Genomic DNA, 19240 nt, shown 5'->3' on the forward strand with positions numbered 1-19240 from the left:
CTGTTTCCGTTTCACTTGATGCAGCAACACGTGCAGTGACCAAATAAAATATATTTCATGTTCTCTTAATCAAATTTGAGAATTTTTTTATTCATATTGCAAGTGCTCTACAGGTGTGAAATTTAAATCGTTTCAGTTTCCAAATTAATACAATAAATAAAATACATTTTTTACAGATGAAACTTAAGATTGAAAATTGTGTCAAACAAATCCCATTTAGCATTACACATGCATACACAACACATTTTTTACAATTTTACAAAACTGCATTACCTAATGTGGGCCATATGTATATATGGTCAATATAATTAACATAGTTCCAGTATTATAAATTATGAAACTCATCTTAAATTGATCGTTCTGATAATGTTAGAAACGTTAAAAGAAATGGGTTTAAGCTGCTTTGTGGAGGCTAAAGGGAGGAAAAGCAAACAAAGGAAATAAAAAAGGGAAACAGTTTAAGATGCAAAATGTGATTAAGTGAGGGTGAGGATTATAAACAAAAAACAAATCTATTACACAACTTCTGTTATACTTGGTACTGAAGACTCTGCTTCCTCCATTTCGGGTCCAACAAACCTGGAGTTTAACTTGGCATCTCTTTAGCCAGTTTCCTTAAGATGGTAGAACCAGGCAGCTGGTTGCAGACCTAAACAGAGAAGTTTGGAAATTAAAAAGTATTTATTTGCGTGCATTTAAAGCTAAAACCTGTTGGTATATTTAACAGGACTTACTCCCAGTTGCTTTTTAGTTGATGCACAGTACGCTTGTCGAGGTATCTGCAAAAGAGCGTCAGCAGGTTTGATGGGAGGAGGAGCGGCTCCACCAGCGAACACTGGGACAGCTGTCCCGCTACCTGGAAAATCATGTCAGTCCTAAAAAAAAATTAATGAAAACGGGGATGAGGAAATGTCAGAACATGCTAAACAACTCTGACTTAGAGGAATTAAACTTTGTTTTCCTCACCAGGTCTCAAAGTCGCCAATGCTGGGCTCAAGAGGAACGCCTGAAGAAAGAAGTTTCTCTCCGTGGGAAAGAAGAGCGTACAGCAAGCTGAGTCCAAACTGAACGAACGAAAAATAATCCGAAACAAATCAGTTCCAGCTGAAGAGCAACAACAAACTGTAAAGGACCAATAATACATCCAAAAGCATTTAAATAGTTTTTTTTATGGTTGCTTATTTAATATTTGTAGTACCTTGTGTTTTATTTCAACATCTGGGCTCTTATTTTGGTAGTATTACCTTTAGAAGAAATAAATTCTGTGACTGAGTATTGGAGCCACTATACATAGTTTTAAAAAAATTATATATTTTTTCTGGAACATTTGTGATGAATCTCAAAATGTGAGCTTGAGAAGTCAAATTTGCTAGAAAGAAAAGCCTTAAATGTTGAGATTAATCTCAGAAACTTTCTAGGAAAACAAAATTTAAAAAAACTGAAAATTTTATTTTTAAAAGTGGAAGAAATGACTCAAATGGAGATTCAAAAGTTTTCCAAAAACAGAAAGTTTCTGAGCTTCATTAAACATTTTTCAAATAAAAATATAAATAAGTTATTGCCAAAAAAAAAAAAAAATATTGGGGGAAAACAAAAGTGGGATTTTTTTTTGCAATCTCAAGTTTCTTAGTTTCAAAAGTTTAAAATTTGCTAGAAGAAAAACAAAAAAACAAATTGAGATAGAAAATTTCCAGAACGGGATTTTCTAAGCTCCAAAAGTCAAATTTTCAACTTTTGAAGAAAATTCCACATTTCTTTCCTACAAAAATTTCCAAGTTTTTAGATTCCTCTCAATGTCATTTCTATGTACAGTGATCCTAACACGCAGTCGTAGCAAACAGATTCTTTTTTTAAATAACACTTATAGTGTGTTCAGCACAGAAATTGCTCTGAAGACACTCAAAGCGTAATGAAACGTCAGCGTCCGTTACTCATCATTGATGCTACAAACCTTGTTCTGACAGGTCAGGGAGAGGCACTCGAAGGTCGACAGAGACTCTGAAGACGTCAGGTCTTTGAGAACGTTGATGAGCTGACTGAACGTCAGAACGCCGATCACATTTCGGAGTGACGGGTAAAGAACTGGAAGGTCCTGAAACCACAAGAACTGAAATTTTCAAAACATAAACAAAACTTTTGATATCTTCATTGAGTTTAAAGACTAAAATTAGACCTTCAGCTAGTGCCGGGCGATGCGCCTTAAAAATAAAACTTCTGATTTTTTTTTGCCCGTTTTCTTGTCTGAAAGGTCTTCAGAAACTTCAATCATCCCTTCTCTGACTTGTGAAATGGAGAATTAGGGCCCAGCTACAACATTTTTTAACTACGTGAACATTAGCAGATTAAAAAATGCTATTAAAAAAAGCTTGGTGCTCAGGATATTACATGACCTACAACAGAACATCAGGGCAGTTAAAAAAAAAGATTGAGATCTCAAAATTATTTGAGAAAAAAAAAAAAAAAGACATTTGAGCTCCAAACGTAAAATATTTGGGACATTTTCTAGAAGAAAATTTGACATTTCTGTTTCAAAAGTTGACAATATTTTACTTTTGAAATGCAGAAATTTCCAAGTTTCCTCAAGAAAATTTCAGATTAATCAAAAAAAAATGAGTTTTTAAAGGAAATCAGCACCTCAGTTTGTGTGGATCTTTGGAAATATTGTTTCAAAGTCCTGCTATTAAAAATCTGATTAATATTTAGATTAAGTAAAACTTGTCAGAACTTCACAAGATGATTGAAATTACAACTATTCTGGTAATATTAACACTTTATTCTTATATTGCAACCATTTTCAGATGATTATTTTTAATTTTAGAACAATTTAAACTATATAGTAAAATAAAAAAAATCTTAGCCCTAATATTTCTTTGTTTACTTGAATTCAAAGTCCAAATAAATAGCTGCAAAACCAAGATGGCCACCTTGAGTGTGCTGACATCACTAAACTATGGAAACCCAAAGAGTTTAATGGCAAAAGAAAAAAGAAAATCCAGATTTTTCAAAAATTAAATCTTCAAAAACCAAAAATTTTAGGGAAAAAAACCCCCTCAGTAACTCTCAGATGCCTGTAACCTTTAACCCCGACTCACCTCCTCGGTGTCTCTGCTTATCAGCGTAGGAAGGTTGGAGGTGACGATGTGCAAGATCTTCAGCGCTGAATCGTTCTTCAGGAAGGGCAGCAGACGAGCGAGAAGCTTTTGGCCCTTCGAGACACTCAAGAAAGGAAGAAACTCGTCTCCTGAATCTCTAAAACACAAATTTATAAGTTTAATAAACAAAAAAATAATTTTTTCTGGTGTTGCATTGTTAAAAGACTTACGGAGCGTTGTGTTGCTGCAGCTGAGAGTAGATGTGCTCCACTTTCCTCTGAGTTTTTTCCATTAATCTTATTTCTTCTGCTTCAGACAAAACTGCGGTCTTCATCCTCTCAGTTTCCTCCACCTCCAGCAAAACTATTAACAACTGCATTTAGAAAAAAAAAATTAAAATGAGGAATACAAAAACTACCAAAAAACCCCCAGAAATTTTGCAATTATTCTCAAATTTTCTACAAAAAATTACAATTTAGAGATTTCCAAGTTTCAAAAGTTGGTTTTCTTTCCTTCTGCGCTTGAAACTCAGGAAATTTTCCCCATTTCCTCAGCAGTAATTTACTCTCCATCTACAATGGCCCTTATACGCAGTAGTGCAAATATACAACCTGCAAATGTCTCCCTTCTACTTTAAATAAATCATAAAAACCTTTAAGTAGATTTTCAAAGTTTTCTATAAAGTGCAGTTCAATAAATACTGTATTGACTATTTGTCCCGAAAACTTAATTCCAAAATCGAAAAAATTCAAATCTCAAAAGTGATCAAAACAAAATGAAATAAACTCAAACAGTCAATACTGGGCATCATGGGTTCTGGTTTACGCAGTCCAACAAAAGGTCAAACAGTCAAAATGCTCTTAGTTTACTTTTATTCAATCTTTTGCTAAAACAAGTTACAGGCTTCGGATAAACCTATCCTAACTCCTGCACCTGTTCTCACTGATAACACTGACTAACTGACTGACGGACAGACAGGTAAAAAACCATATGACCACCCATGTGCCTAAAGACTCATCTAAACTCTACGTATTTATACTGTGAAACACACCCACTTCCCAAACTGAAATCAATTAACTAATTAAGTGAATTACTAACCAAAAACTTATTTAGAAACAACAAAATAAACATTCTAATTATAAATCAACTATAAAACAAAAAAATAAACTAAATAATCTACATTCTAACTTTAACTGAAAATAATGGAGAAATAGCTCCTACACTCCAGCCCCTAATTGTGCATTAAATCACAATTAAATCTCTAATTAAAGGAGCTATTCTAACAACCTCAATATTGTCCTACATTAATGCAAAGACATAAATTCTTCTTTATCCTTCATTTCCATAATGACGAACCTGCAAGAGAAAAAAGAAAGAATAGAATAGGATAGAGTAGAAAGAATAAGAATGTCTTTAGTCTGCAGATGCCTCCAGGAGCAGACAGAGCTTCGTCACTGGCCTCTCCAACACACTGGTTTTGGTCTGCAGTTGCACTGAACGAACCAGTCCTCCTCCATCAGCTTTGACTGCCAGGACTCTCCCCATCTGCCAACATCCTCGAGGTGCAGTAGCATCTGCGATCAGGACAATGTCTCCAGGAGAGATGTTTCTTTTCCGTCTCATCCATTTTTGTCTTTCATGCAGATGGTGAATGTAACGCAGAATTAACGTTGCCACATGCATGTTTTTACACAGGATGACTGGATGCTTAATTTCAAATGGCATAGCAGCTTTTTTAAGACGTCCGCCCACTCTGAGGACTCCTTCATCGATCACTGGATCGAGTCGATACAGCTGGCTGTCTTTGGAGACTGTCTTGTTGGCTCTGAGTGCGCTGATCTCTGGCTCAAACCTGTGATGTTGTTCGAAGAGAATAATGAAATGCTCTGCTGCAGTCAAATCTTCAGATGTTAAGCACTGGATTTTTAGCATAGTTTTAAACTGCTGCATCTTTTGCAACACCTTTTGCTCTTTAATGTTTGCGTCTTCTGCAGACTCATGCATCATGTCAGAAAACTCTTTTCTTTTCTGAGACAGTTGAAGAAGGAGTTCTTTAAGCTTTAAAACCCAGGCTACAGATGTTTTTAGCTTCATCCAGGATGAGAAGTAGGAGATGAAAAAACTGGTAGGGTTTTTAGCCTCCTCAACAACAGCATTAACAGTCACATCCTTTTTTATTTCAGCATCAGCAACAGGAAGTGAGTCATACTTTACACCCAACTTAGGCCATTTGTTTTCAGAGTCGTACAGAAACTCAGGACCATCAATCCACTTGCTGTGCTCCAAGAAGTCCTCTGCTCTCATCCCTCTTGATGCTTCATCTGCTGGATTGTCTTTGGAACTCACATATCTCCACTGGTTAGCTAATGTAGCTTCTCTAATGATTGACACTCTGTTTGCAACAAATGTATGAAACCTCTTTGCTTCACTACAAATGTATTTTAGGACAGTGGTGCTGTCTGTCCAAAAAACAGATGCCTCCAGAATTACATCTTCACAGAGAAGATGCAGTTCTCTATGAAGCAGTTGGTCCAGTCGTACAGCAAGGACGGCTGCAGTGAGCTCCAGTCGAGGGATGGTTGTCTGCTTGAGGGGAGCGACTCTGGCCTTTCCTAGGAGGAATGCCAGATGCACATGATGCTCACTTTGAAATCTTATATACGACACTGTACCATACCCCACTTGGCTGGCATCGGAGAAATGGTGGAGTTGTGCTGTAACAGGACAAAAATTTTTAGGTTTAATGCAGCGACTCACTTCAAACTTTGAGATCCTCTTCAGGTCATCCAGCCAGTCAGTCCATTGTTTGGAAAAATGATGGTGAACTGCATCATCCCAGCCCAAGTTTCTCCTGCAGAGCTCTTGTAAAAGAAATTTAGCAGTGATGATGAAGGGAGCAAGAAACCCCAAGGGATCGTACAGTGAACTCACCACTGACAGTATTCCTCTTCTTGTGCGAGACCGTTCTGGAAGGGAAGCTTTAAATTTAAAGGAGTCACTTTGAAGGCACCACTGCAATCCAAGTGCACGTTCCATTGGAAGCTCCAAATCCATTTCTAACATTTCTTTTGCTTTGGTGTTGCCCGAAACCATTTGCAGAATGGCGGGACTGTTACTGAGCCACTTTGAGAGCTTAAATCCTCCTTTATTGCAAAGAGATGTCAAATCTTGAACAAACTTTATTGCTTCCACTTCTGTAGGCAAAGATTTTAAGCAGTCATCCACATAAAAATTATGCTTGATTGTACTGACCACTTCAGCTGGAAACTGCTGAGCATTATCTTCTGCTGTTCTTCTTAATGCATAATTTGCACAGCTTGGGGAGGACACTGCTCCAAACAGATGTACTGTCATCCGATATTCCTGTGGAACTTGCGATGTGTCACCATTGGGCCACCAGAGGAAGCGAAGACAGTCTCTGTGTTTCTCTGGAACATAAACCTGGTGGAACATAGCTTGAATATCTGCCATAACTGCTATTGGCTCTTGTCTGAAACGCAGAAGAACTCCCACAACTGAGTTAGTCAGATCAGGTCCTTGTAGCAGCTGGCAGTTCAGTGAGGTTCCCTTGAATGTTGCGGCACAGTCAAAAACAACTCTTAATTTGCCTTTTCGGGGGTGATAAACACCGTGGTGGGGTATGTACCACACCTTGCCCTCATTGCCCATTAATTGATCATCAGGTACAATTTCAGCATATCCATTACATAGCATGTCATTCATAAATGCAATGTAATCTTTCTTAAAGGTGCTGTTCATGTTAAACTTTCTTTTCAGGCTCAGAAGACGTTGTTCTGCAACACAACGATTAATAGGCAAGACGGAACTTTCAGACTTAAAAGGCAAATCAATACAATAATGTCCATTTTTTAATTGTGCCGAATTATTCATGATATTCATGAACTTGATGTCTTCTCTAGACATTTCAATTTGCTCTTGGGATGTTTTTTCATTGAAATCATGATTGTATTGTTCAATCAACATTGTTTCCAGATGTTTAACAGAAATCTTGTTTACAGTGAAAGCATGATAGCCTGTTTTGTTCCTCTCACTCCGGAGTGGACCATTGATGACCCATCCAACTCGGGTCCAAACTGCATATGGGCCTTCCTCCTGACTGTTGATCAGCTCCCATGGCTCCATTACTTTAGGTGCGTCTGTGCCAATGAGCAGATCTACATCAGCATCTATGTCATGGAGCTTGATGCTTTGCAGGTATGGCCACTTGTCGATGTCCTCCTGTTGTGGAACATTTTGCTTTGAAACAGGCATTAATTTCTGTGTCATGACATCTGGAAGGTCAATGAAATCATTTCTATCAAGTGCTGCCACTTGAAGTCCAGAGATAATGTTTGTACTCGCAATATCTTTATGTCCCATTGTTTGCAGTTGGATGCTTGTTCTTTTACCTTTCAGTTGCAGCTTCCAGGCCAAACTTTCAGTGCAGAATGTTCCTGTGCTTCCTGGGTCCAAAAATGCATATGTCTGCACAGTGATGTTCGTTTTTGGACTCCTGACTTGAACTGCAACAATAGAAAGGTTTGAGTTATCTTCATCACAGACCCTGACATGACCACAGGTCTGAGTCATTGTGGAGGTGGTACTTGGAGGATTCTGTGGATGTCTGGAGAAAACCTCTGTACTCTCCTTGTCGATGTGCAGGACACTGGGATGCTGCTGGTGACAAACAGAACAGACCAAGCGACCTCTGCATTCTCTGCTTATGTGACCCACCTTTAAGCAGCCAAAACACATTCCCTTTTCCTTAATAAAGTTCACTTTATCTTTATGTGACTTGTCTTTAAACTTAAAGCATTTGTCAATTGTATGATTACTTAGGAGACAATACAAACAGCTATAACCCTTTGAGGACTTGTTCTTATTTTCAGATGGATCTTCATTTTTTACTGCAAGAACATTTGTAGCAAAACTATTCCCCCTTTTCTTCTGTTTGGTAAAGCTGCTGTGGGTGTTTTTAGAGTTGAGCTGTTGAAGATCTATAATGTTACCAAACAGTGGATCAGATACAACTTTAACTTGTTTTTCAATAAAAACAACCAAATCAATGAATAATGCCCTCTGACCCCTGTGTTCCTGCAGGTCACAGGCTACATTTCTCCAGCTCTCTCTCATTTTATAGGGAAGCTTTAGGATTATGCTCCTCATATTTGATGGCAAGTCCAATTCTTTCAAATGAGTAACATATTCTGTTAAATTTGAGCATCCCTTAAGAAACAGAGAAAATGCTTGCAGTGATTTAATGTCCTCATTTTTAATAGCTGGCCAGTTGTTAATTTTGTCCATGTAGGCCTGCGCAATTTTATATTCGTTTCCAAAATGTTCAGAAAGAAGACTTTTAGCTCTAGGATAGCCCAGTTCTGACGGCAAATGCTGGCAACTATGCACAAGGTCTCTAGGCTGCCCCCTAGTGTATTGTTCTAAAAAGTGCAAACAGTCACTCAAATTAGACGTTTTGGCCTCCACGCTGTTCTCAAACGCTCTTATAAATGATTCATATTGAAGAGGATCACCATCGAAAACAGGGATGTTTCTTGGTGGCAAGACAGAGTTTTGGTTTTGCTGAACCAACATGGCAGTGATGTCATTTTGCCGCTGCATGATGTCAATAATACTGATTTGTTGAACAGTTAATTCATCACAGACACTTTGTGGCTTATCAACACTTTGAATTGGTGGCTTTTGTTTCAGCCTAACAACTGGTTTCTCAACGATGGCAGAAGCCATTTTAAAATCGTCCATATTTCTCTCTGGAACGAATACTTTGGCACAAGGATCAAGCGCCATGTTGGAATTGCGCTTTTCAATATACGAATTCATGCCATCAGAACATTTTGAGCCACACTGTGAATTTATTTCCAACACACGAAGTTTCGCGTTAGCAGCCGCTAACTCAGTCTCAAGTTCTAGTTGCTCTTTTTCTTGTTTTAGCTTTTCCTCCTGCGCTTCCAACTGATGTTTCTTTTTGAGTCCTGCAGCGCGCTCCAGCAGCGCCGCTCTCTCGGCCTCCGCTTTAATGCGAGCCGAAGATGTAGAGGAGACACGGGACACCTGAGAGCCTGACTTAGACTTTACAGAGCGCACATTGGAAGCGCTGTCTTCAGGATTAATTGCGTTAACATCATTCTTGTCTTGATCGTAATCATCTGCACTGGGCTGCACAAAGGGCTTCTCCCGTTCACATAACCAGCCCCTGACAAGCTCAGTAAACTCGTGGTAAGAACTCATTTTATTCTGGAAATGTTCGTTTTGTTTCATGAGTTCATCAGAGGGGAGTGGCAAACTTGCTAAGTTTTTATGAGACGCCTCTGCATCCTGAGAACATTGAATAAATGTAGCAAGAAGAGAATTCACTGAGTCAGCTTTATCATTTGACTCCATCAAAATATTTAAATCGTCCATTATTCGTCTTGCTTGCTTCAATTTAGCAATTCTTTTATCTTGGCACATTTTTATACAAGACATCAAGCCTTTCTCAGTCATTTTAATACTTCGTTTAGATGAAATCTCCGAATCACTCTTGGTTGACTGTGCTTTCAATACATCAGACATTTTAGCCAAACACTTTGAACTGCTTGCAGTTTTGTCTATAACTTTCCTTTTTCTTTAAAAGTCAATGGCTGTGCGTAAAGGTGCAGCGCTTTAACTCAGTCTTTCATTCATCATGTTGACAAACTTGTACGGTAACGTTGATCGCTATCATCAAACTCCTGTCGTTTGGCCGTTTTCCTTTACAGCATTAGCAATCATTGTACATACCGCTGTCACTGAAGAAAGACGTGAGCGTTTAGAGCTTGGAGGTGAAGCACCTTCATGGCTTGTGGGCGTGGCCGCTTCCTCCAGCTTTCGGCGTCCAGAGAACAAAGGAAGTGGTTCCTCCAAACTTTACGGAGCCATCCGCCAACTTGAGACGGTTGATTAAACTCCAGGATCGTCTTTCTTACTTGTTGTCGTATCAAAAATGCCAAGGTCGGGTTTTTTACTTGAAGTGTATTGACTATTTGTCCCGAAAACTTAATTCCAAAATCGAAAAAATTCAAATCTCAAAAGTGATCAAAACAAAATGAAATAAACTCAAACAGTCAATACTGGGCATCATGGGTTCTGGTTTACGCAGTCCAACAAAAGGTCAAACAGTCAAAATGCTCTTAGTTTACTTTTATTCAATCTTTTGCTAAAACAAGTTACAGGCTTCGGATAAACCTATCCTAACTCCTGCACCTGTTCTCACTGATAACACTGACTAACTGACTGACGGACAGACAGGTAAAAAACCATATGACCACCCATGTGCCTAAAGACTCATCTAAACTCTACGTATTTATACTGTGAAACACACCCACTTCCCAAACTGAAATCAATTAACTAATTAAGTGAATTACTAACCAAAAACTTATTTAGAAACAACAAAATAAACATTCTAATTATAAATCAACTATAAAACAAAAAAATAAACTAAATAATCTACATTCTAAACTTTAACTGAAAATAATGGAGAAATAGCTCCTACAAATACATTTACCTAAAATACTAGCAAATTCAAGTTTTTTCTAATAAGTTAGAGAATCATTTAAAGGGGACCCATTCTGCAAACAAATAAAATACTTTAAACTTTTTTACATTTTTATTTGGGTCTGAAATGTTTCTAAAAACAGACAAAGCTAAAAAAACAACAACAAAAAAACAAAACAAAAAAAACACCAGGCCAGTTCCTGGTAATACGTTAATGTTTTTTGGTGTCTGGACAAATTTACATTTTCCAAAACCATGCAAATGTAACATGGCAAATCAGTAGGCACTCCCCCTCACCTTGTGACGCAAGTTTAGATTAGCCTGTTACCTAGCAACCCCAGCAGAGTTTCGCCTGTTACCTAGCAACCCCAGCAGAACTCCAGGACCTTTGGTGAGCTGGTTTCTACAATGGCTGCCAGAAAATACAAGTATTTTGTTTTTGACTTACCATCTAGGAACCACTTGCTGCATTGTTGTTGGCTGTACAGGAGGCACTAATTATGCTTTTTAAAGATAAACAATTGTATAATTGTGCATCTATTTGCAGCCATTTTCACTTGGGAGTGAAAATGTTGAGTTTGGGGGGACGTGGCCATCAGCAGTTTATTTGGATTTAAAGTGACAAGAGCCTCTAGGGATCGTTTTTTTGTGACCAATCAAAACTTTTACACGGTTTCTGCACTTTAGCTTTTGTAAAGTATGAAATGTTTTCCAGGCTCAGGTATGTGTTGCTCTTTAGAAACATTTCTACACAAATTATAGTATTTTCCAAGGTCAAAATGATCCAATAAGTTTATAAAAGAAGTGAAAACTCAAAGCTACCTTTTCTATTTTGCTGAGAATCTCTAGTCGCTGTTGTCTGGTGTCTTTTTGTTCCTTTAAAAAGAAAAAAAAAAAAAGCTGAATGTCAAGGAAGGCACTATAATAGCTTTATTTACAGGAGTTGAACAACAAACCTCGAGAGGGTTGTGAGTTTGGACTGCATGGACTGCACCGATGGCACGGCGCGGAGAATAACACGTGGAGACAGCGACTTGACCCAAAGAGCCTTCGATGTGGACCACTGAGAGACCACACAGTTTTATAGACACAGGACAACCTGAACACTGGAAAGCTAAAACCTTATCAAGGACTTTTGGTCTAGTTTCAAGTGCAAAAATCAACTCGTACACGTGAAATGAGACAAAACTAACTCACAAAAACCTTATCAGCAAGATATAGGAGCTTGTTTTAAGTCAATAACTCCTTAATATTGATGAAAAAAAGAAATCAGGATAATTAACTGGCACTGTGCCGTTACCTAGCAACCCCTGCCAAACCCAGCCTGTCACCTAGCAACCAAAGTCTGGTTCTTTAATACTAAGTTCTACTGGCAGATTATTTCACTGAACAGGAAAAATGTTCAGGGAAATAATCTGCCAGTGGAACTAATACTTTAAAACAAGCTCCAATATCTTGTAGTTTCTATTGCAAATATCTTAATAGAATTCAAGACTAAACCTAATTTTTTTTAGCACTAATGTATAATTGAGAGTTTATTGCAGAAATGGTAAAAACATTTTGTTTAAGTGACTGCTGACTCCCACCCACACTGCAAAAAAACCCCAAAACACTTTACCAAGTAATTTTGGTTTACTTTCTAGCGCAAATATCTCAGTACACTTGAAATAAACTAACTCACAGGTAACTTTTCAGCAAGATACAAACATTTGTTTTAAGTCAATAATTCCTTAATATTGATGAAGTAGTACTACTTCTACTGGTAGGTAATTTCACTTAGAGAACGGTAAAAATGTCCTGTTATTGAAATAATCTGCCAGTGGATCTAGAATTAACAGATGTAAAATAAACTCCCTTTTCTTGCAGAAAAGTTACTTGTGAGTTAGTTTTGTCTTATAGTAAGTGTCCTTAGATAACTGGGCCAAAAATATTAGTCAATGTTTGCATTTTTGCTGTGGAGACGGTTTAAAGGCAAAGAGAACCTGGTGTGTAGGCGTCTGTCTTGGTGATGTATGGTGTGGTGAGTTTGGGTGGCTCCTTCTTGATCCTGATGCCCAGCTCTTCCTCGGCCATCTTGGCTTCTAATCGACGATAATACTCCTATTAAAGAGCGAGAAAGTTGAAAACTCATTCTAAGATGTGATGAAGTTTTCTAAAATTTTACTTTCCTACCTGGTAATAATAGTCCTCGAGGTACGGGTTCTCGCTTTGCAGCTGAATCATTTGCAGGCGAATGATCCACTCCTTTTCTTTGTCCGTCATGAGGTTAGAGTAAGGGTCCCAGCCTTCACATTTTCTTCAGGAAAAACACTCAAAGTTAATTCTTAACATTTTATTATAATCCTTTAGTTAGTGTAGCACCAACCTGTGAAACAGACGCTGCTTTTGACTGAGAAGCCGTTTATGTTGAGGATGGAGCTGCGTGACTGGACCGGGGAAACTGCTGAGACAGAAACAGGATAAACTTAGACAGGTCATCTCTTACATCGCTATGAAACATCTGGGCACTGTGCTGCCACCTGCTGGTTGGTGGACTCCAGATGTTGTACCTTGTTGGACCAGCAGGTGGCACAGCTAATTTATGACAAGTATTTTTCCAGTAAAAGAAACAACAAAAACCAGTCAGATTAGTACATATTTACATACTATGAAGGTTACCTGAACGGCTGCACCGGGTTGGTTGACGGGCTGTAAAACGGGGACGGTCTGGGAGAGTTGGCACCGAAACGAAGCTGCATGGTCTTTGGAATCAGAGGCCGAGGAGTGGAGGGGCAAGAGTGGTTTGGAGGGAACATGAATCCTCCCATCTGGGTCGAAATTACAAATAAAAAGAAAACTTAAAGTCAAATAAATGCAGCCAAGTCTGAAATTATTCATAGTCCATGGAAGGGCTGGACTTAAAGTAATCTTTTAATTTTAGCAACAAGTTCCCTGTTAACAGGAAGTCGTAAAGTTTGACCATTCAGCCCTATTTAGTCCAGTTTAATAGAACTCCAGTCCGTCTACAAAGTTTGTTTGGTTGAATGCGTAATCAACCAAAACCTCGGTCTCTGCTTGGTTGAAGTGAACTCTGGTGCGCTTCTGGTGCATGTGTGAACACCAAGTGGACCAGAGACCGCTCCTAAAGCAGGAAGTGGACTGCAGTGCTTCCACTTCTGGGTAAACACAACCAAAACAATCGTGCTAGTCTAGCGCTAGCGGGAGAAATGGTTCGTTATCTTCTATCAAAGAGAAATCCTACAAATGCTAAAATCTGAAACTACTCCATTTTTTACATTTCACGAAGAAAGTTGAGCTTAGAGTCTTCAGAGGTTTTTATGTCGCTTCATTCAGTGGTTTTTGTTGCAGCGCCCCCACAGGCGAGGAGGGGAAAATGTTTTCCCCAAACAGTTTGGTTTGTTTGACAGTGCAGCGTGAAAGAACCATACGATCTGAAAATGTAGCAAGTCATTTTTGATCCCTAATCAAACCAAGTCCATCGTTTTATCAGGTATAAAAACTCTTAAATCTGACTTTATTTAAAGATTAGGGTGATGGCTAGGAGGCCTTCCAACCTCAAAGACTTGGAGCTCACCAAAAACTCAAAGATTTAAGGGAAATTCTGGAAAGCAGTTATAAGAAATGGTGCTGTATTATTTACTCATTGAAGAGTTTCCATTATTTCTTCCTATCAGAAAAATAAAAATTTCAAATCAAAATCTGACAGGAGTATGAATAATTTTGAGCCCAACTGTATATAATTTTAAATGCAGATAAGTCTAGATCAGAGGTCAGTACATTTAAAGCAAAAAACATGCAACTTTTCAGCAAGAAATGGGAGCTTGTTTTACATCAATTCCTTAATATTTATGAAAGGTACCAAGTCCGCTGATTATTTCACCAATATTAAGGAATTTACCTAAAATAAGCTCCTATATCTTGGTATAAAGTTACTTTTTAGTGTTGTCATATTTAAGATGTACTAATTTATTTGCACCAGAAAATACTTGGTAAGATTGTGTTTTGCAGTGTTGCAGACCTCTGCTCTAAAGTGACAAGGGTTTAATAAAACCTGATTCAAGTGTTGCCGTGGGGTCAAGGGTTGCCGTGAGAAGATGGGTGATCTTGGCATCACTGGTGCATTAATCTGCAAAATAAAGTTAAATATAGATGGACGGACAGGGAAAAAAAAAAAACATGACTTTAAATCTGAATATATTACAACTTAACACTTTTTACATGGATTTCACATTAACCTACACTGTAGGTTAATGTAGCTTATTTTTAATTAAGAAATTTGATTATGACATAAAAATTATTAACAGAGCTTCTTCCTGACTTTTCTCCAGTAACTAAGTAGTTTCTCCACCATAAACACATTTAGCAGTGAGTACATGAGTTGATTGACAGCACTAAGCCCCACCTCCTGGCTCTGATTGGTTGTATGTGGTAAGGGAGGAGGGCGATCTTTTCACAGATCATCTCATATTATACTGTCAACATAGTGATAGTTAAATATAAAAAAAAACATTTATAAAGGTTACATACTGCAACTTTAATTTATTTCAGAGTCATATTCACCCATTTTAAAACTACCTCCAAGTCTCAGTCATGAAAATATTTCAGTTAAATCAGAATAATCTACCTGAGAGGGCCCTCTTTGGCCAAACACCCTCCTGGAGTACGATCTTCTGGGTCCTCCTCTCTGGACTCCGTAGGAAGAGACAGGATATGGTAGATCCAGGAAGTCAGAGTTCACATGCTGACCCCGCCCTCTGTGACTGATCACACACACTATGGCGCTGTCCTACAGATTTAAACCCCAAAACAGAAGGATTTAAGCCATCTACAATTATTATCTGTTATGTTGAGGGATTGTTTTTCCTCTGAACCTGGAGTATTGATCCAGAAACTCTACGGTTTTTCCAGTAAGGAGGCGTCGTCCTCTAGAAAAGAGACATTTAGTTAGCATCAGCTGCACTGGGAAAAACAGAATCTAAAGCATTTTTTGGTCTGGTTCCTAGCTCAAATATCTTAGTACACTTGGAATAAGACAAAACTGACTTATAATTAACTTTTCAGCAAAATATAGGGGCTTGATTTAGGATCATTTCCCTTTTAACAAGACATTTTTCCATATTACAAGTGAACTAGTAATTTTTTAAATCAATGTAAAGTATAGCTGGACAATAAATCAGTAATACACATTGCATATACTGCACAGCATTCTGGGTGATGTAGGCAGAGGAAAGGCTGCTCAACCTTTCACAGCTAGCTAAGCAAAGTTGATAGAATAAACTAACTCTCTCTTTGGTTACCTAGCAACTCTCGCATTCTTTGGTTACCTAGCAACCTGAAGCAGCAGTTTAAAGTTCCGCCATTTTGCCTCGTAACGGCTTAAAAAAAACAAAGGAGTGAAAACTGCGGATAAAAGAGGAAAGGTCACGCCACCAGTTTGGTAGCATTTCAGATTTAAAACTAAATTATTGATAGACTAATATGAAATGCTTACATCGCCTAATATTAAGAACTTACTGGCATAAAACAAGCTTCTGTTTCTTACTTGTAAGTTACTTTCATCTTATTTCAAGTGTACCAAGACAGTAGTTCCCAAACTGCTGGGCGCCCCAAACAGCATTAGCTTCTGGTTAGAGCCCTTCTTTACAAACAAAGACAATGCTTCAAATTATGTAAAAAAACATCAAATTTTAGAAAGTTTCTCACTTTCATTCTCCATTCAATTACTGCGTTGGTTTAGCACAAATGCTGCCACATAGCTTTTAATTTTAGTAATTCATGCTGTGCTAAACTGAGGAGTAAAGCAGCTTGCTAAATTGAACTGGCAGCAAATCATAAGAATGATAAAATCTACAACGAGGTATTAGGGCCACTGTAGATAGAGGGGGAAAAAGTCAAAAATTTGCTAGAAAAAAAAAAGTCATGTTTGTAATTAATCTCAGAAATTTGTGTAAAAAATCTTTTAGCTTCAAGTCAAAAATTTGACTAAATTTTCTACTTTCAAATATCAAACTTCCAAATTTTCTTTAAAATTTCCAAGATTAATCTAAAAATTTTAGATTTTTCTAGCAAATTTGTCACCTTTGAAACTTTTCAGATTAGTCGCAGAATTTTTTTTGCAAAAAAATAAACACAAAAAAAGTGATAAATTGAGTTTTGAAAGTAAAAATTTTCTTAAGCGAAAAACCCTCAAAACTAGAAAAAAAAACTGACATTTTGAGAACTCAGAAATTTCCAAAGTGAAAAAAATTTGTCTTCTGAAAATGTACGTTTTTTTCTAGAAACTTCTGAGATTGATCTCAAGATGCCATAAATTTATGGCAGAAATTTACTCTTTCCTGTTTACGATGGCCGATGTGCATGTCAAATAACATTTCAAAAAGTAATTTTAACATTTTATAATGATTGAGCTGGACTAGATTTTCTGATTTAAAATAAGTTTTTGCTTTTTTTCCTCAAGTTTTCTGAAGCCCACCTAGCGCCATCTGGTGGCTCCTCTTTGAAAATACTTTACCAAGATATTATTACCAAGACATTTTCAGTAGAAACAAGACCAAAAATACTTGGCAAAAGTATGTTTTTTCAGTGTGCAGATAAAGGAAATTAAAATCCCAGCGCTGCCTTACATCATCCACAGAAGTGTTCCTGAACACGGCGTGTCCACAGTCCACTATGGCGCTGTCCAGACTCTGAAACGTTAAAAACGAGCCGATAATCAGATCAATACATTGTTAGAAAACAAACCAATCTGATCTCAGAGCAGCCATCTTGGTCACCATGAGGCTCGGTCGTCCCTCCACTATCCTAATCACGGCCGGGTCTTCAAACATCTGGCCCCTGCCCAGGCCCCCCCTCCACCTCGACCCCTGACCCCGCTGCCACGGGGCGACCCGGGCCGGATACAGCGGCTTCTGCCTGGGAGGCGACGGAGGTTTGGGGTTCGGCCGCAGCGGAGGCGACGGCTCCTCAAAGGAAACGGCGCCATCAGCCAACGATTCCGTCGTCCCATGTGGGTCGAGATCTAAATTAAAACAATTTACATTTATCCTGCAGATCCTGAATTCTTTTTTTTTTGGACATTAGGCTGCACTACAAAGAACAAATCTTAGTATTTTTAGTCTAATTTCTAGTGCAAATATTAATTTTAAATTAATATTTACTCAATGTGGACAAAAAAGTACTAGTTGCACTTTAGATGCAGATTTAATCAAATATGCAAGTTAGTTAAAAAGTTAATATCGCAAATATGCAGAGGTGTCTAGAGCACCCAAGTAAGAGTAACGACATTTTTAACTCGAGTAAAAAAAAAGAAAAGTTACTTATGTACTGAGTAACTGATCAAAATGTAATTTAATATTTTAAAAAATATGTCGGATGGAGCAAAATATGAAAAGTTATGTGGAAATGTTGGCATTAAAAAAAACCCAAATAGAAATTCATAAATGGTTAAAAAAATAAAAGATTCAGGCCAAAGAAAAATTTTTCAAAATCAATTTTCTTTCACTTTAAAACGTATGAAGCACAGATGTGTGTCTGTGATCACAACGTTTTATTTAAAGCATTGTTTATGCAAGAGTTTCTGATGGACTCACCCATCCCAAATGTCTCCTCATTGAAGACATTTATGTCCTCGTCCTCCTCGGCCATGGCCTGCAGCAGCTCGCAGTCCATCCCCGCATCATCCTCCGCGTCACTCCACGCATCTCCATTCTCAGGCCACTGAGCTTCAGCCGCTTTATCAGACTCCTTAAAGAAAACAACAACCAAACCGCGGAAGTCTGAGGTCGTTCTGATCCACACAGCGTTGTTTACACATTTTAAACAGTCAAATGACGTCGACTTACCTGTTGTTGTTGTTCTGAATCACTCATTGTGTTTGCAGAAATTGTTGAATCCGAAAAGTTCAACGCGCTTTTCCGTCCAACATCACCTGCTCTTTTCTGCTCGGACACCAGGAGACGCTGATTAACCTCTAAATGAACACACCTGTGAGGCGCAGAGGCGTGGACACGTCATCACGCAGCTGTCGCCTCACCTGTACTGTTGGCAAAGTGTTTTATCCAGCTCTGAAACTTTAAATAATATCCAGGATTTTTATGTCTTTCTTCTTAAACTTTTATAAATAAAATTAATGAGTAATTAGGTGCTACTTTTACAAAGTGAGGAAACAGTGACCTCTGGTGGTCAAAACCAGCATTTTCCGAACTCTGTTCACTACGTAGCTGCTGCAGATATATTTCGTAGTAACTTTGCTGCATTTATTTATACTAATACTTTGTGTGTATTTATTTTAACTTGCAACAAAAGATAGCTCAATGTGTACATTTCAAGTGTAAATAAAGTCTGTCTATGTTTATAAAGCAGCAGTATTGTTATTTAAAAATGCTAGCTTTAGCTATTATTTTGTGTTTTACTGCAACTGCACAACACTTTTTTCTTCTGCCATTCTGTTCGGTCATTTTATGTATTTTATGTTGTGTGTGTTTTTTAAAATATCTTAATAAATCTTGCATTTATCCAAGGCTCATAAGTGTCTGCAGCTCTATTTATATTTTATTTAATAGTGACAAATTGTTAGCTTAATAGCATAACTGCCTATCGAAATGCAAAGAAATTACTTT

At 37.9% G+C, this 19240-nt stretch overlaps 2 protein-coding genes across 5 annotated transcripts; both read right to left on the reverse strand.

Moving 5' to 3' along the window:
• Positions 1-112: 112 nt before the first annotated feature.
• On the reverse strand, positions 113-17466 carry patl2 (PAT1 homolog 2). 2 transcript variants are annotated; one of them, XM_032573414.1, is made up of 17 exons: positions 17396-17466; positions 17246-17308; positions 15494-15547; positions 15247-15408; positions 14674-14748; positions 13281-13429; positions 12988-13062; positions 12795-12918; positions 12605-12722; positions 11579-11685; positions 11445-11498; positions 3323-3465; positions 3093-3249; positions 1952-2092; positions 967-1064; positions 735-875; positions 113-649 (listed from the first exon to the last, which is right to left on the reverse strand). In XM_032573414.1, the coding sequence occupies exons 1-17, from the start codon at positions 17447-17449 to the stop codon at positions 616-618; spliced, it is 1749 nt and encodes a 582-aa protein (XP_032429305.1). In that variant the 5' UTR covers positions 17450-17466; the 3' UTR covers positions 113-615. The 2 variants fall into 2 exon arrangements, with proteins under 2 accessions (XP_032429305.1, XP_032429304.1); XM_032573413.1 differs by having other exon boundaries at positions 12988-13065.
• Positions 4286-10565, reverse strand: LOC116726621 (uncharacterized). Of its 3 annotated transcripts, none has more exons than XM_032573411.1 (2): positions 7502-10565; positions 4286-7331 (listed from the first exon to the last, which is right to left on the reverse strand). In XM_032573411.1, the coding sequence occupies exon 2, from the start codon at positions 7233-7235 to the stop codon at positions 4506-4508; it is 2730 nt and encodes a 909-aa protein (XP_032429302.1). In that variant the 5' UTR covers positions 7236-7331; positions 7502-10565; the 3' UTR covers positions 4286-4505. The 3 variants fall into 3 exon arrangements, with proteins under 3 accessions (XP_032429302.1, XP_032429300.1, XP_032429301.1); XM_032573409.1 differs by having other exon boundaries at positions 7455-10565; XM_032573410.1 differs by lacking the exon at positions 7502-10565 and having other exon boundaries at positions 4286-7445.
• Positions 17467-19240: the final 1774 nt, after the last annotated feature.

The sequence above is a fragment of the Xiphophorus hellerii genome, chromosome 10 (genome assembly GCF_003331165.1).
Source record: "Xiphophorus hellerii strain 12219 chromosome 10, Xiphophorus_hellerii-4.1, whole genome shotgun sequence".
Lineage (NCBI taxonomy): Eukaryota > Metazoa > Chordata > Actinopteri > Cyprinodontiformes > Poeciliidae > Xiphophorus > Xiphophorus hellerii.